Raw genomic sequence first — 18,216 nt, forward strand, 5'->3', positions numbered from 1 at the left:
GGAACCTACAGAGGGAATGTAGCCCTGATACATTCTCACCTCTAGAACTGTAAGAGGATACATTTCTATTGTTTTAAGTCACTTAGTTTATGGCGATTTATTACAGCAGCAATAAGAAACTAATAACATAGTTTCTTCCCCACCCCAGAGTCCAGCATGTTTCAGCAAGAACCCAGAAAGGGACTGGGAAAGATGGTGATGGCTAGACAAGAAGACTGAATGGTCCTCAGGCACTTCTTCACAGACTTGCTTTTCCTCTCTGGTCTCAATGGAACCCAGTTGGGAGGCTGGGGCTCACAGTCAATCCCCAATTCCCAGGTTTAAGCCAATTGAACCCCTGAGCTTTTTCAGGGTTACCTGGGGCCATAGAAGGAAAGAGAGAGCCTCTCAAAAGGGGGAACTCAAGGCCGGGAGAGGGGCCAGGTCTAGACAAGGTGGGAATCTCTAATGTCTGGCTTCCTTCCTCCTGGGACCTGGAACTTCCTCCTGGCCCCTTCCATGGAGCGGCTGGAGGAGGTGTTCAGGGTTCACTGGGTGAGTGCCTTGCGGAAGAAACCCCGAGCCCCAGACCAATGAGAACCCCAGAGGGGTAAGACGGGTCATTTCCTCTCTGGTTATCTGCACCCTCCCTTGGGGCTTGCAAACCACAGCCCTTGGGAGCCTTTGATCAGAGGAGGATCTGGGAGAGACCTAAAGATGGTGAGTCTTGGGGTGGGGAGTGGGGGGCAGACACCCGCTATGTGTGTGGTCTCCCTTCTTGGTGCCATCTGCTCCCTTTTTCCTTCCTCCTCCTCCCAGTCCCTGACCTCTCCCCTTCTCGCCTCACCTTCCTCTCCCGCTCCGGGGCTGGGAAGCAGCTAAGGAGTAAGACTGTCAAGGGGTTGTAGAGCCGGTGATTAGCTTTGACTTTTCCTTTCTGTTAAACAATCCCAAATAGTTTGAAAAGTTTGTTTCTACACATTTTATTATTCACTCATGATTTTTTAAAGTTAAAATGTTTTCATTCCTTTCTCTGCTCAGCTGATGCTGAGATCCATATTTAGTTTTATAAGCTAATCCCTGTGTTTTTTTGGCTCATGAGATTTTTTTTTTGTCATGGAAATGTAGGAGTGGAATATTAATACATTTCAGTTTAGTTCTATAATGTCAGAAATTTTTTTTAAATTAAAAGATGGGCTAGAGCTTTTTCTTTGTGAATACTAGTAATTTTTTTTTTTTTTTAAGTCCCAAATCCTTAAAGGGTATTCAGTGAAAAGACCGTCCCTGTCCAGAGACTCAGATTCCTTGTAGCTCTGGTTCCTTGTAACCAGAAACATGATCGGGTGGGATTAGAGCAGCAGTTTGTGGCTAACACTTCTGGAAACAGTTCACGACAGTGTAGGGAGTAAGGAGTATTTTGACATGGAGATCATACTGGAACTAGGTTCAAATCCTGCCTGTCTTGTATAAGAGGTGAAGAGACTAGTCTGTCTGAGCCTCCTTCTCCTTGTCACTAAGATGGGGATAGTCACCCTACAGAGAGAAATCTGTATCCTAGGGTCATGGAGAGAGTTCGGTGAGATAATACATGGGAAGCTCTTTCAGCAGTGGCTGGCATACAGCTGGCGCTCAATGCCTGTGATATGTCTATCCTTTCTACCCTACAAGGAGAAGTCTTTTTTACACGATATCCTACATCTTGCTTTTTTTCTTACATGAATAACTTATAATATTATTGACAACCTTCACCTGCATGTCAGGCACTGTGCTAGGCACTTGACATTTACAAACTTCAGCTTGATCGGTGAGAAAGATACTGTTATATCCTGGTGTGTTTCAGGGAAATTCCCTTTTTCTTTTTATCAGCTGTGTCATATGCCAGTGAGAGTTCCCATTGCTTATCAGTGGAAATTTAGGCTGTTTGTAATTAGAAAATTCCATGGTGGTCCAGTGACTAAGATCCAGTACTTTCGTTGTCACGGGTCTGGGTTCGATCCCTGGTTAGGGAGATAAGATCCCACAGGCTGGGCAGTCAAAAAAATAAGCAAACTCTAAAACACCAGAATTATATCTTTGGATTCATGTCTGGGTTTTCAGAACTGCAAATGCTGAATCTAAGACACAGACAATTTTTATTTTAACAGATATTGCCAAAACCTGTACCACTTTATATTCCTCATCTTCAGAGCAGGAGAGTATTTACTTGTCTAGACACCCATCTGCAGGTTTAGATGGAACTATTTTTGTTTTTGCCAACCTGAAAGGTAGTTCATCGCATCCTGAAAGGATCCGGAGGTTTGTCTTTTTCACATGGTTTTTAAAATGTAAATGCCTGTGTTTCTTCGTGCTCAGGGATGTTGAGTCTCAAAGACTGGGCAGATTCAAGAAGATGAGTCGAGATGCTCACCCCCACCCTCGTATCCCAGTTTCTGAGGATGCTTTAGTGGTTTTATGTGGTTCTGTGGGTGGATTGTTTAAAGACATTGTGTCCGTGTAGAAACGGGGAGAGGGATGTTCCGGAAAAAAAAGCAGACCGTGCCTTCTGTGTATTTCCTAGCCCTGACAGCATTCCTGAGTGTATTATTTCCACCGTAAAGAAGGGGACAGTTGGCAGGACATTCCCTGCCCTGAAGATGGCAAGATGGAAGCCCCGTGAGGGAGGGAAGGGGTGTGTTGCCCTGCTTAACTCTCCTACTTTTCTTCCTCCTCTGGGCATCACGCCCATCTTTGCTGGCCTGAGTCCCTGCCCCAGCCTCCTCTCTGGTCCTCTTGCCTCTATCTCACCTCCCTACAGCAGCCAGAGGAGCCTTTCCAAACAAAAACTCTCATCTAGTCCCTCTGTGACTCAAAGACCATCTGTGGCTCCCCATTACCCCAGGATAAAATACATCGCCTTTAACATGACATCCGTGGCTCCTCCAACCTCGCCCTGGCTACATGCCAGCCACGCTGATGTTCTTTCACCTTCTGGTGTGTGACATCCTCCCTGTTACCTTGTGACCCTTTGCCTTGAAGGCATGCCCCTCACTTCCACCACGTCTGAGGCCTGGTAACCTCTAGAGAAGGTTCTAGGGTAGGACTCTCTGAAGGGCTCTCCTACCTCTGCCACTTGCTAACAGCGAGGACCTGGAAAGGTCTCTTAAGCTGTCGGTAGCCTCAGTTTTCTCATCTGCAAAATGGGTTTTGCGATGGCAAAAAAAGAAGAGCTGATACATGAAAAGGACTTAGAACTTGGTGATTCTGATTGCTTTTCTCCTAAGCATCTTCTCCTTAGCCCTGTTCTCCTCTGATCCATTCATGAGTCCTCACACTCACCACCCTAGAGTAAACCACCATCATCCCGCACCACAGCTGGACAATCCCAGTCGCCTCTCCTTCTCAGCTTCTGATCTGGCCCCTTCTCCAAACAGTAGGCAAGGGCTCTTAAAATGAGCCTGTGATCTTAGGGAAAAAAGAGAACCCCGCCTTTGGGCTTGTTGTAGCGTAAACACTGGTTAGAGAATTAACGAACTAACACCTAGGAAGCACTTAGGAATTGCTTAGGAGCCCCAGACGGCTGGTGTCTGAGACGCAGCCACCAGCCACACGTGGCTGGTGAAACTTAATTAAAATGACAGCAAAGTTTAAGTTCAGTTCCCAGACACATCTGCCACATGTCACAAACTCCACGGCCACAGATGACTGTCGGCTACCATCCCGGATGGCACACCTCTGGGACATTCCCATCAGTGCAGAAATTTCGTTTGGACCATGTTGCAGTGTTGTTGTTTTTTTTTTTCATTTCTACTTAGTTCTTGCTGTTGCTTAGTGGCTAAGTCGTGTCCGACTTTTTTTGCGACCCCATGTACTGTAGCCCTCCAGGCTCCTCCGTCCATAGGATTTCCCAGGCAAGGATACTGGAGTGGGTCGCGCAGGGTTGTGGCTTGATTTTTCCAACACCCTTCTCCTGATCCCCCACCAGGCTGGCTTCTCTGTAGAACACGCTCAGTTCCCATCCCTGGTGATTAATTTCCCTCTCGCAGGAGACCATAACCTCTCCAAGGACAGGTGCCAGGTATGACAGGAGCCAATCTCTAAGATGTTAACATTTATGAGATGAAGAAATGTGCTTAGACTCTTTCCTAGACTCCTAGAATTGCACTTGGGTGTGTGCCCAGCTGCCAAGTCGTGTCCCACTCTTTGAGACTCCATGGACTGTAGCCCGCCAGGCTCTTCTGTCCGTGGGATTCCCCAGGCAAGAATACTGGAGTGGGTTGCCATTTCCTTCTCCAGGGGATCTTTCTGACCCATGGAGCAAATGTGCATCTCCAGCTTGGCAGGTGGATTCTTTACTGCTGAGCTACCTGGGAAGCCCCTTCTAGAATGGTAGAACCACAAATTATTTTGTAGAGGCTATATAATATCCATTTCTGGGGAGAAGGGAATGGGTGGTATATTCACTGATATGGCTCTACATATCAGAAGAACAAAAGCATGTATGATGAGGGACTTCCCTGGCAATCCAGTGGCTAAGATTCTGTGCTTCCAATGCAGCGGATACAGGTTCGATGCCTGGTTGGGTAACTAGGATCCCACATGCCTCTTAGCGGGGGCCAACCCTGCCCCCTGCCCCCCAGAAAGTATACCAACCTCCTACTTCCCTTCCCCTGGGGCAACCACTGTTCCAAATTTCTTTTGCCTGCTTCTGGAGCTAGTCTGTGCAGACACTCAGGAGAGAGAAATCGACAGAGATAGACACAGAGGGGAAGTGGTGAGGAAGGGAGAGGGGGTTGGGAGGAGAGAGAAAAACAGAGAGGAAGAATGATTCCTCTTTGGTAGGTAGTGTTGCTTCACACACTGTTCTCACTTGTCCTGTTTCACCCTAGATCTTAGAGTTCTTTCCACACCCACCCGCAGGTAAACTTCCTCATTCTTCTGCTGGTTGCATAGAATTGTTTTGCCTGGATGTGTCATCCTCATTGAGCCAGTTGCCTGTTGCGTGGACACTTCAGCTGTTTCCCTTCTTTATAGAGATACTGTCATGGCTAAACTTTTTAAGCCATTTACATCAGGAGGATCCTAAAAACCGCAGAGCGTTAGAATCAGCATCTTTTTCCTGCCCTCGTGAAGTCAGTGAGAGGGAAGGGCTGTGTGAGCTCATCCCAGGTGAGGATCTTTGTCAGCTGATGTGAGGGGTAATGGTGAGCGTGGGAGCAGGGAGTGGGGAGGCGTCCCCTTCTGGGGTCTGGATTATTCTGCAGCATAGTCCAGAGCTTGTGAAATGAGCAGAGATCGAAGTTAGTTTTGTGTTATCATGTCCACGGTGGACACTTAAAACATTTAACCATCCGCTACAGTGCAGGGTCCCCCTGGGCAGGATCTGGGGCCTCTTGCCATGCCCAGCATTGACCCTTTAGTGATCTGAGCTTGGGGGGTCCCAGAGTAGAAAAAGGGAGGTCAGGGTGCTGGAGGTGAGGATTGTCAGGCGGGTGACTCAGGGCAGAGTCTCTTTATCAGTGGAAATAAAGCAACCATTTAAAATTTTTTGGAAACATCTTCACACTTACAGAAAAAATTACAAGAATAATACAGGGAACTTCCATACTCTCTTGACCTAGATTCTCCAGGTTTGCTCTATCTATCTGTCCCTTCTATTGATTAATCTATCATCTACCACTTTTTTTTTTTTTTCCTGAACCAATTGAGAGGAAGTCGCAGGCATCCTTTGCTCCTAAATATCTCAGGGTCTCCTTCTCAAAAACAAAGACATTCATTTACATGAGTACAGTGATCAATGTCAGGGAATTTAACATTTGACGAGATATTGTGATCCAGTCCATAGATCAAGTTAAAACTTGCTCCGTGGTCCGAATAATGCCCTTCAGAGTGAATCTGTCTTTCCTGCTCCAGGCTGTGGTCCAGGATGTCTCATCACATTTGGGTGTTCTGGTCTTTTAATCCCCACTCGTCTGGAACAGTCCCTTGGCCCTTCCTTGTCTTTAGGACACTGGCATTTTCATTTTAATCGACCAAAATGCCACAAAACGTATACTTCACCATTTTGAAGTGCACCATTCGGTGGCACTGAGCGCATTCAGTGCTGCCCCATCACTGCGTGCGGCTAAGTTGCTTCAGTCGTGTCCGACTCTTTGTGACCCTATGGACCATAGCCCACCAGGCTCCTCTGGTCATAGGATTCTCCAGGCAGGAATACTGGAGTGGGTTGCTATGCCCTCCTCTAGGAGATCTTCCTGACCCAGGGATCGAACTCAAGTCTCCTGCCTTGCAGGCAGATTCTTTACCATGGAGCCACTGGGGAAGCCCTGTCCCCAATACCACCTTTATTGATTTCCAATACCACCTTTATCGATTTCCAGAAACTATTCATCACCCTCCAAAGAAACCCTGAACCCACTAAGCACTCCCTCCCTGCTCCTGCTCTCCTAGCTCCTGGCTGTTACGAGCACATCTCCCATTTCTACGGATTTGCCTGTTTTAGACATTTTATACAAATGGAACCGTATAGTATGATTCTGACTTCTTTCACTCAGCATAATGTTTACAAGCTTCATCCACATTGTAGCATGTGTCAGTACTTCATCCCTTTTTATGGCTGAATAATATTCCACTACATAGATATACCATACCCAGTTCATCCACTCTTCAGTTGACACAGACCTTTCCTCTTTGAATAATTTGATCTCCGCTATGGCCGTACCAGCAAATATGCTGGGCCATCAGCCTGGCTGACCTGGTTGACCTTAAGGGAACATAGAGGAACTAGAAATTAAAAAGAATGGTTCAGAGAAAGATCTGAGCTCTCCAACAATTGTAAGATCAACGGGAAATAAGAGCATTGCCATTTCTTATCTCCCTACTGTGTACCAGGCACCTTGCCAGGTTCTTGAACATTTTTCATCTTATTCAATCTATGAGCTGGGTGGTTAGTGGGTCAAAACCTCAGCCTGCAAATTCAAGTACCCTAAAAATCCAGCTCTGAATATTTCTGTAACAGTGATCTGTGTTTTTCTCTGCCTCCTTTCCCTGGGCTGGTGACAAAATCACCTTCAGGGATGGGCTCCAGGGACTACGGAGTTTGCCCCTTGGGTGTCCTTGGAGGCCCCCTTCCAACCTCTGGAACTGCCCAAGGGCAGCCTCTCTGGGTTTGCATACCAATCTAAAGAAAGTTGAATTCCCATCTACATGACTGGAACAGGCTACTTCATCTTCCAGTGCCTCTGTTTCCTTGTCAATAAAAGGGGCATATTCACAGGACCTACTTGTAGGGTCGTGGTCGGGACTGAAAGAGCTAATGCTGTACTTAAACGTAGATGCTCGATAAACACTGGCTGCCTTGGTGGGATCACTCCTGGTCCTGCATGGGGATTTTTCTTCTGCCTGTGTTTGGTGCCTCCGGGTTATTGTTTTGCATCCAAGGCTGTTTCTCATTCAGCTGCTGCTCTTTTCTCTCTTTGGAGGGCAAAGAAAGTACTCAAGACTCTGTTCTTTATTTTATTATGGAAAATATCAAACCCACAAAAGCAGAGAGAATGAAGTGAATGTCCAACGTACTCATGACCCAGCACCCACAGTTATCAACACTTTCCCATTCTTAGTCATCCTTGGTCCTCTCTCCTTCCCTCCTCTCTTCCTTTTTTTTTTTCTGAAATTTTTAAAGCAAACCCCAAACATCCTATTTCACCTGCTATGTGAAACCTCTCGGAGAAGGCAATGGCACCCCACTCCAGTACTCTTGCCTGGAAAATCCCATGGATGGAGGAGCCTGGTAGGCTGCAGTCCATGGGGTCGCTCAGAGTCGGACACGACTGAGCGACTTCACTTTCACTTTTCGCTTTCAGGCATTGGAGAAGGAAATGGCAACCCACTCCAGTGTTCTTGCCTGGAGAGTCCCGGGGACCGGGGAGCCTGGTGGGCTGCCGTCTCAGGGGTCACACAGAGTCGGACACGACTGAAGTGACTTGGCAGCAGCGGCAGCATGTGAAACCTCTATCAGAAACTGTCTTCTACCACTTTTTGAAAACATAAATACAATATCCTATCACCCTCAATAGAATAAGCAATGGTTCCTTACTGTTGTTGGATATCCAGTCTATTTTAAAATCTCCCAGATGTCTCCAAAATATCTTATTTTCCATACGACTATTCCAATCAAGATCCAGGCTTGGTCTCCGTATTATCTTTGGTATATCTACTTCTTAAATCTCTCTCTCCTTTTAAAATTTTTACTATGGTATAGTGGGCTTCCCAGGGGGCTCAGTGGTAAAGAATCCACGTGCCACAAGAGAGACACAAGAGATGTGGGTTCGATCGCTGGGTGGGGAAGATCCCCAGAAAGAGAAAATGGCAACCCACTCCAGTATTCTTTTTTGTTGTATGTGATTAACAGGTCTTTTACTGCTAGTAAACTAGAGCAAACAATCAGAATAGTACATAGGCAGTATTCAGTACACACACTAAAAGATACAGGAATTCAAAACCTATATAAAACAAAACACTGGAGGAAAAAAATTGTACAGCTTAAGAGAGACAGTGGGAAACCTCCTCTCCCTCCTTTGATTGCAGTTTGTACTCTGTACCCAACAGACCGAAATAATACAGACTCTTTAGGACTGATTGTATTTAAGAGGGATTAAACACATTTTCTAAGAATCTTGCAATGACAAATAAGCGACCCTTTCTCTGGTAAAGCAGACCTTTAAGGGCGGAACGTGGGGATTATGAAACTGACTAGTATTTCGTAACCATTTTAAATAATTTCTCATTTTCCGAACACTGCTTTCACAACAGAAGCATTTGACACTTGCACAATATTAATTACTTTGTTATATATGGAAGCCTGTGGTCGGCTGATTATACAATGAGGCTGCGAACAACCAGTGGTACTTTTCTGATGTCAGAAAAGTACGCAAAACTGAAGCATCACCAAAAGTGCATAAAATACTTGTCCACATCAACAGCCAACTACGCTAAAAATATAATCAGGAAAAAAATACAATTGCTAAAAAGGGGTTTAGAGCGGAGCCACTGTCTACCAGTGGCTTCAAATGGCAATTAGTGTTCATAGCAAGTCTGGATGACTTTACAGGACCCTCTACAATAATGCACCCTTTTAACATGTACATTACACAGGCTGCAATTTCACAAAGAGGTGCTCACGTCGTTACTAAATGAGACACTTTTAACCCTCACGTCGGCTTTGTCTCCAGTTGGAATTATCACCTTACCACTCCAGTAATCTTGCCTGGAGAACCCCAGGGACAGAGGAACCTGGCGGGCTACAGTCCATGGGGTTGCAAAGGAGTCCGACACGACTAAGTGACCAAACAACAATAAACAGTTGATTTACAATGCTGTGTTCATTTCTGCTGTATGGCAAAATATATCAGTTATATACACATATATTTCACTCTTTTCTTAGATTCTTTTCCCAAATAGGTCATTACAGAATATTGAAATGCGTTCCCTGTGCTCTACAGTAGGTCCTTATTCAGTTCAGTTCAGTTCAGTCACTCAGTCGTGTCTGACTCTTTGTGACCCCATGAATTGCAGCACGCCAGGCCTCCCTGTCCAACTCCATCTCCCGGAGTTCACTCAGACTCACATCCATTGAGCCAGTGATGCCATCCAGCCATCTCATCCTCTATTGTCCCCTTCTCCTCCTGCCCCGAATCCCTCCCAGCATCAGAGTCTTTTCCAATGAGTCAACTCTTTGCATGAGGTGGCCAAAGTACTGGAGTTTCAGCTTCAGCATCATTCCTTCCAAAGAAACCCAGGGCTGATCTCCTTTAGAATGGACTGGTTGGATCTCCTTGCAGTCCAAGGGACTCTCAAGAGTCTTCTCCAACACCACAGTTCAAAAGCATCAATTCTTTGGCACTCAGCTTTCTTCACAGTCCAACTCTTGCATCCATTCATGACCACTGGAAAAACCATAGCCTTGACTAGATGGACCTTTGTTGGCAAAGTAATGTCTCTGCTTTTCAATATGCTATCTAGGTTGGTCATAACTTTTTATCTATAAATCTCTTCTAATCCATGACACTTTCTGTTCCATTTTTTTTCCTCTTCCTATTTTAAAAATGCCATTTATTTGTGAGAGAAACAATACCATTTGTCCTGTAGAGTTTCCTAAGCTCTGATTGGTCTGGTTTTGTCCTTGTGGTGTTATTTATCATGTTCCTCTCTCACCTGCTTTTCCTGTAAACTGGTAGTTTTAGATCTAAGACCTTGATTAGATTCACATTGTTTCTTTATTTTTTTTTTTGGCAAAAAAAACTCTGTGGTGGTTTAGTCGCTAAGTCGTGTCTGACTCTTGTGACACCACGGGCTGTAACCCACCAGGCTCCTCCATCCATGGGATTCTCCAGGCAAGAATACTGGAGTGGGTTGCCATTTCCTTCTCCAGGGGATCTTCCTGACCCAGGAATCAAACCCGAGTCTACCATACTGCAGGCAGATTCTTTACTGAGTGAACTATGAGGGAAGCCCTGGTGCTGTATCGTCGTTTTTCCGCATCACATCAGAACAGATATCTACTCGTCTCTCTTGTCCGGGTGCTGAGGTTGATGGGAGGGTTTGTGGTGCCAGCACCGATTTATTGTAAGGTTCCTGTCTGTTTTTCACATGATGGTTTTATTAGATATTGTTGTCCATCATCCAGATCCATATTTCCTTAAATTTATTTCATTCCTTCTGCAGGAATTATTTTTAGAGTCTTCTCTAAAGAAGGACCTCCCACATTGACTCTTTATTTCTCTGAAATAATACTCTGTACAGAAACGGCAGGATAAGTGCTTGATTCATTCCCTTTTCAGAATAAAAATGTGACCAATGACTTACTTGATTTTATTATCATTATGAACTCAGAGATCTTTATTATTAATACATATTTTATTCCATCAGTTATTATTATTATTAAATACTCAAATTGTCCCATCTTCTGGCTAGTGTCCCTCATAGCTCAGTTGGTAAAGAATCTGCCTGCAATGCAGGAGACCCCAGTTGGATTCCTGGGTTGGGAAGATCCACTGGAGAAGGGATAGGCTACCCATGCCAATGATCTTGGGCTTCCCTTGTGGCTCAGCTGGTAAAGAATCTACCTGCAATGCAGGAGACCTGGGTTCGATCCCCATGGAGAAGGGAAAGGCTACCCACTCCAGCATTCTTGCCTGGAGAATCCCAGGGACAGAGGAGCCTAGTGGGCTGCCATCTATGGGGTCACAAAGAGTCAGACACGACTGAGTGACTTTCACTTTCACTTTCTGGCTAGTGTGGGCTCTTTCAGGCTCTCTCTCTCTCTTTTTTTTTTTTGCCACACCATGTGACATGTGGGATCTTAATTCCCTGACCAGGGATCGAACCTGCACCAACTGCATTGGAAGGTGGAATCTCAACCACTGAACCATCGGGGACATTTTGATATGTCCCTATTGTTACTTAAAATTTTTCTTAATTTCTAGTGTGAGATGTTCTGGCCTCATCTTGGATATTTTCTGTCCCAGGACAGGAACCAACTTTTCTCCAAGGAGCCCCAGTTCTTCTGACTTGTGTTGTTCAGTTGCTAAGTCCTGTCTGACCCCATGGACTGCAGCATGCCAGGCTTCCCTCTCCTTCACTATCTCCTGGAGTTGCTCAAACTCATGTCCATCGAGTCAGTGATGCCATCCAACCATCTCATCCTCTGTTGCCCCCTTCTCCTTCTGCCCTCCATCTTTCCCAACATTAGGATCTTTTCCAATGAGTCGGCTCTTCCCATCAGGTGGCCAAAGTATTAGAGCTTCAGCATCAGTTCTTCCAATGAACATTCAGGGTTGATTTCCTTTAGGCTTGACTGGTTTGATCTTGCTGTCCAAGGACTCTCAAGAGTCTTCTCCAGCACCACAGTTTGAAAGCATCAATTCTTCGGCATTCAGCCTTTTCTATGGTCCAACTCTTGACTATACTTAAAATCCCGCATTGCTTGATATGTTAGCATGACAGCGTCAACCTGCAAACCACCCCCAGCTGGGAATGAAAACTGTGGGCTCATCTGAAGATCCCTCTTGCGTAACAAGGCAAGGTCATAAACCAAACAAATGACTGCAGCAGATTGCCTTTATTTAAAATTCCAATTTTTTTCCACTGTGGAATTTTTTGGAGAGGCATTAATTTTGATTTTTTAAAATATTGCCTTAAGATATTATGTATCTTCACTGCTGTACACCTGAAATTAACACATGGTAAATCAACTATACTCCAGTAAAAATTTAAAAAAAATAAAATTTAAGTAATAGTTCAAGACTTGGGCTATCAATTTTGGAATTATGTGCATGTGATTATTAGTTCATTCTCCTCAAAGTATTTTTAAAATTATTTATTTTTGGCGGTGCTGGGTCTTCATTGCTGCCTATGGGTTTTCTCTAATTGGGGCAAGCGGAGGCTACTCTCTTAATTGCGGTGGGGGAGCTTCTCATTGCGATGGCTTCTCTTACTGCCGAGCGGGGGCTCTAGAACACACAGGCTTCAGTAGCTGTGGCTCTCGGGCTTAGTTGCTCCATGGCATGTGAGATCTTCCTGGACCAGGGATCGAACCCATGTCCTCTGCATTGGCAGGCGGATTCTTAACCATGGGACCACCAGGGAAGTCCGGTTTTCAACATTTGAATCAGGGGTGTGACACCCAGCTGGCTGTCAGCCCTCAGCATCCCTGTTTCCCTGGGAGAAACCTGAGCCTTAAAGAAATGGCGTGATGGGCTTTGAGTGGCTCTGACGGGCAAGCTCCTTGCTACCTGCCACTCACACTCTCCCCGCCTCTCTGATTCCACCCAGGACTCCATGGCTCTCAGCACCCCTGACTACTCTGATTATGATAAATGGACCTCGAACCCCGATGTCTTGGTGGATGCCTCTTCCCCCACCCACAGACTGCGTGTCACAGATGTGATCGCCCTGGTGATCTTCGCGGCCGTCTTCCTGATCGGGGTGCCCGGCAACGCCATGGTGGTCTGGGTGACAGGGTCCGAGGTCAAGCGGACCGTCAACGCCATCTGGTTTCTCAACCTAGCGGTGGCCGACTTCCTCTCCTGCCTGGCACTGCCCATCTTGTTTACATCCATCATCCAGCACAACCACTGGTCCTTTGGTGATGCTGCATGTCGAATCCTGCCCTCTCTCATCCTTCTCAACATGTACGCCAGCATCTTGCTCCTGGCCACCATCAGCGCCGACCGCTTCCTGCTGGTGTTCAATCCCGTCTGGTGCCAGAACTACCGAGGGGCCCGCGTGGCCTGGGTGGCCTGTGCCGTGGCCTGGGGCTTGGCTCTGCTGCTGACCATACCGTCCTTTGTGTTCCGTCAGGTCCACATAGACCACTTCCCACCCAAGACGATGTGTGTCGTCGCATACGGTAAGGACCGTGAATATGCGGAGAAGGCCGTGGCCATCGTCCGGCTGGCCGTGGGCTTCCTGGGGCCGCTGGTCACGCTTACAATCTGTTACACCTTCCTCCTGCTTCGGGCATGGAGCCGCACTGCCACGCGCTCCGCCAAGACGCTCAAGGTGGTGGTGGCCGTGGTGACCAGCTTCTTTGTCTTCTGGCTGCCCTACCAGGTGACGGGGATGATGCTGGCCTTTTTCAATGTGCACGGGGACAGCTTCAAACTCGTGTCCAGTCTAGATGCCCTGTGCGTCTCCCTAGCTTATATCAACTGCTGCATTAACCCCATCATTTACGTGTTCGCCGCCCAGGGCTTTCACGCCCGGTTCCTGAAGACCCTCCCCGCCAGGCTCCGGGGCGTGTTGACTGAAGAGTCGGTGCGCAGGGAGAGCAAGTCCCAGACGCTCTCCACGGCGGATACCCCGGCCCTGAAGAGCCAGGCAGTGTAAGGCAAGGCCTCTCTGAGCGCCAGCTTTCCAGGGCTCCGCCAAACTTCCAGTCCATTCACTTTGCTTTTTGAAACTCAGGTGGGCGGTGGTGGTTGAATGAATTTGCCACCTTTTCCTTCCATCTTTCTTGGACTCGTCCTGCTTCTTCTAGGCGAACCCATCTTATCTTTCTTCATTTTCCAAGGTTGATAAGTTCTTCTAGGACCGCCCCCCCCCCCCCCACCACAACCTTTCCATCCAAGGACTCTGGAAAACAAACGGCAACCAACATACCTGAAACCCTCCCACAAAATAAGACGTTCCTGTGCAGAGCGTGTGAAGATATCAGATACCAGAACAAACAGAAACACTCAAACTTTGAATAACAAAAAAAAAAGAATTCTGTATTTATTTTATGGAGAGTTGACCAAAAAAAAAAATCTCTATATATAAAACTGGAATCTCAAAAGTTATTCTTGTTTAGGACAAAGCAAAAATCCATGGACTGGGCTTCACTGGTGGCTCAGTGGTAAAGAACCTGCCTGCCAATGCAGGGGACAGGAGTTCGATTCCTCGTCGGGGGTGGGGAGATCCCATGAGCCTTGGGACATCTAAGCCCATGTGCCACAACTATTGGGCTGGAGAGCCTAGAGCCTGTGCTCCAGGAGAGAAGCCTCCGCACCACAATGATAGAGTAGCCCCTGCTCGCCGCACCTGGAGAAAGTCCATGCAGCAAGGAAGACCCAGCACAGCCATAAATAACAAAATAAAGAAATAAAAATTTTTTTTTTTAATTCATGGACCAATCTCAGCTTTGGAGAGTGAGTTGGTTTAAAGAGAAACAGTAAGGGCCTTCCCTGATGGTCTTGTGGTTAAGACTCCATGTTTCCACTGCAGGGGGTGTGGGTTCCATCTGGGGTCAGGGAACTAACATCCGACATGCTGTGTGATGTGGCCAAAAAAAAAAAAAGAGAGAGAAAAGCAGTAAGTTGGTACATTACTTCACTAGGTTAAAAAAAAAAAAAAGAGTATTAAGTAAAAAGATGTGATGTGGTTATGGAGAAAAGCAACGAACGCGGAAGGTACCCAGGGTTGGGAAACACGGGTTGGGTCCCTCCAGGGGGTGGAGTCCCAGGGTAATTTGCTCTTTTGGGTTGTCAATTGATGTTTTGTTTGCCCTGAAAAAGAAAACTAACCTTTTCATCTTGACCTCGTTTAGCATCTCATGAGGTTGGGTTGTAAGTGATAATACGAAAGTGATCCTGTGAGTCTTTGACCTGTCTCCTGTAACAGGAACATCTTTCAAAATGGCATTACAATATCACAACCGAGATGTTGACATGGATATGGCCAAGGTGCCGGACATTTTTGTAGCCGCCAAGTCCCTCGTGACATGCTTTTCTAGCCACCTCCATTGTCCTCTACCCTCCCCAGCTTTGTCCCCAAGCCCTGGCAACCAGGAATCCTCTCTCCATCTCTGTCATTTGACACTTTCAAGAATATTGTATTGATGGACTCATATAGCATGTAACCTGTGGACTTTTAAGTAGCTGGTATGCACCACCTGAAAAATGAAAATAAAGAATAAGTGTAGAAATGTGTTGTTTATAATCGACCTGGAAATATTCCTACTTACTGATTGTGTGTGTGTGCATCCGCATCGGCTGGAAATAGTGTACAGACAGCACCGTCCAACAGAAATGTGATATGAGCCACAGAAGTGTAAAATTTTCCAGCAGATACATGAAGACATTTAAAAATAATAAAATAAATAAAAATAAAAAATAATAGCAATATATTTAATGTTGTTGTTCAGTAGCTAAGTTGTGTCTGACTCTTTGCAACCACATAAACTGCAGCACACCAGGCCTCCCTGTCCATCACCAACTCCCGGAGGTTACTCCAACTCATGTCCATTGAGTCGGTGATGCCATCCAACCATCTCATCCTCATCTCATATCAGGGTCTATTCCAATGAGCTGGCTCTTTGCATCAGGTGGCCAAAGTACTGGAGCTTCAACTTCAGCATCAGTCCTTCCAATGACTATTCAGAGTCGATTTCCTTTAGGATTGACTGGCTTGATCTCTTTGCTCTCCAATAATGTAATGCAATTATATGTTAAACTAACAACCCGGATATGAACGCTATATTAATTATATTATAATAATTTATTACATATCACATGATATATGAATATAAACATATTGTGTAAACGTATTATATAATAATGTTTACAAGTACATGATATATAATTATATAACATAAACCACATAATACTATATTAATGTATATATGTATGAATATATTATAGTAATAATAATAATAATATAGTAACAATATATTACAGTAACAATGCTATTAATAATTTATGTTGCTATATATAATAATAATAATATAGTTAATAATATATTTCGCTTAAGTCGATATTTTTATTTCAGCATATAATCACTGTGAAAAATTATTACTAAGATCTTTTACATTTTAAATTCTTTTTTACGCTGAAGAGAAGCAACGGCAACCCACCCCAGTACTCTTGCCAGGAAAATCCCATGGATGGAGGAGCCTGGTGGGCTGCAGTCCATGGGGTCGCTAAGAGTCGGACACGACTGAGCGACTTCACTTTCACTTTTCACTTTCATGCATTGGAGAAGGAAATGGCAACCCACTCCAGTGTTCTTGCCTGGAGAATCCCAGGGATGGGGGAGCCTGGTGAACTGCCGTCTATGGGGTCGCACAGAGTCGGACACGACTGAAGCGACTTAGCAGCAGCAGCAACAGCAGCAGCAGCACTGTGCATATGTTAAGAGCTTTCCACATGGCGCAGTGGTAAAGAATCTACCTGCCAATTCAGGAGACACAGATGTGGGTTTGATCCCTGGGTTGGGAAGATTCCTTGGAGTAGGAAAATGGCAACCTGTTTAAGTATTCTTGCCTGGAAAACTCCATGGACGGAAGAGCCTGGTGAGCTGTAGTACGTGGGGTGGCAAAGAGTTGGACACGACTACATATGCACTCATATGTATATGTTAATCCCAAACTCCTACTTTATCTGTCTCCTCTGTGCCCTGCTATCCTTTTTGGTAACCATAAATTTGTTTTCTATGCCTGTGAGTCTACTTTTGTTTTGTAAATAAGTTCCTTTGTATGACTTTTGTTGGTTGTGCATGTAAGTGCTGTCATGTGATACTTGTATCTCTCTCTCTGATTGACTTCACTTAGTAGGATCATCTCTAGGTCCATCCATGTCGCTGCAAATGGCTTTATTTCATTCTTTTTTATGATTGAGTGATATCCCAATGTATGTATTTATATACCACATATTCTTTATCCATTCATCTGTCAACGGACCTTTAGGTAACTTCCATGTCTTGACTTTTGTGAACACTTCCGTTATGAACATTAGGGTGCGTGTGTCTTTTCAAATTAGAGATTTCTCCGGACATACGACTAGAAGCGGGATCACTGGGTCATATGGAAATTCTGATTTCAGGTTTCTTTTTTTTTTAAGGAACCTCCATGCTGTTCTTTATAGTGGCTATACCAGTTTACTTTTTGGGGGGTGGGGTGGGGTGGGTACTACGTCTTCAAAATCCTGGGTGTGAGTTACACTCACAGTACATCTCCATTCAGACTGGCATATTTCAAGTGCCCAGGGAGCCACACAGAGGTGGTGACCCCTGAATAAGACCGTCACGTAGATAGCAGCTCCTTCTTTCTCTTTGCAAAAGCTGGCTGAGTCTAGGGAACAGCTTCAGCACAGGGCACTGGGCATGGATGTTGTCTGATTCTGACAGGAACTGTAGCTGAATCCTGCTATTTCCATGTTGTCATGTCTGTCCTGGGGATGATTTTATTAGAAGATGCTGTGTGAGCACCTAGAGTGCCAGGTGCTCGGCAGGACTTCCAGAAAAGGTTGTGTGTGGGTTTTGATAGTAAATGTTGGTACCCATACAGACCCTCTGGCAGCAAGGTCATTGGGGGAACTGAGCCCCAGCTACCTTCTGCTCTGGTACCCCATAAAGATGCTTGTGACCTTAAAGGTCCCTGCTACCTAGACAGCCCACTTGCCTCCTTCCGCCTTCCTCCCAGCCACTTGGGCCCCTCCCTGGCTTAACCTCTCACTTTCAGCATGATCTTTCTCTGCCTCTTCTACAGACTTTCTTCTTCTTCCCTTAAATGTTGGCTTTCTAGAGTTCTCTCGAACATGTGTCTTACTTTTGTGATGTCATCCAGTACCTTCCAAGCTCTCTTGCTCTTCAGGGTCTAGCCTCTACACCTACTTCACTCAAAATGATCTCAGCGTCTTCTCCCAAATTTCCCCTTCCCTTTTCATCCCCTACTCAAGGGCTTGCCCCCACGGTCCATATAGTCACCCAAGCCTCAGTTGGGACCCA

The 18,216-nt window shown here is 45.7% G+C and overlaps 1 protein-coding gene across 1 annotated transcript; it reads left to right on the forward strand.

Moving 5' to 3' along the window:
* Window positions 1-554: 554 nt before the first annotated feature.
* Window positions 555-15,601, forward strand: C5AR1 (complement component 5a receptor 1). The gene is made up of 2 exons (XM_010852658.1): window positions 555-699; window positions 12,787-15,601. Exons 1-2 carry the CDS (start codon window positions 697-699, stop codon window positions 13,840-13,842), a joined length of 1,059 nt encoding a protein of 352 aa, XP_010850960.1. The 5' UTR covers window positions 555-696; the 3' UTR covers window positions 13,843-15,601.
* Window positions 15,602-18,216: the final 2,615 nt, after the last annotated feature.

The sequence above is a fragment of the Bison bison genome, unplaced genomic scaffold, assembly GCF_000754665.1.
Source record: "Bison bison bison isolate TAMUID 2011002044 unplaced genomic scaffold, Bison_UMD1.0 scf7180017864313, whole genome shotgun sequence".
Classification (NCBI taxonomy): domain Eukaryota; kingdom Metazoa; phylum Chordata; class Mammalia; order Artiodactyla; family Bovidae; genus Bison; species Bison bison.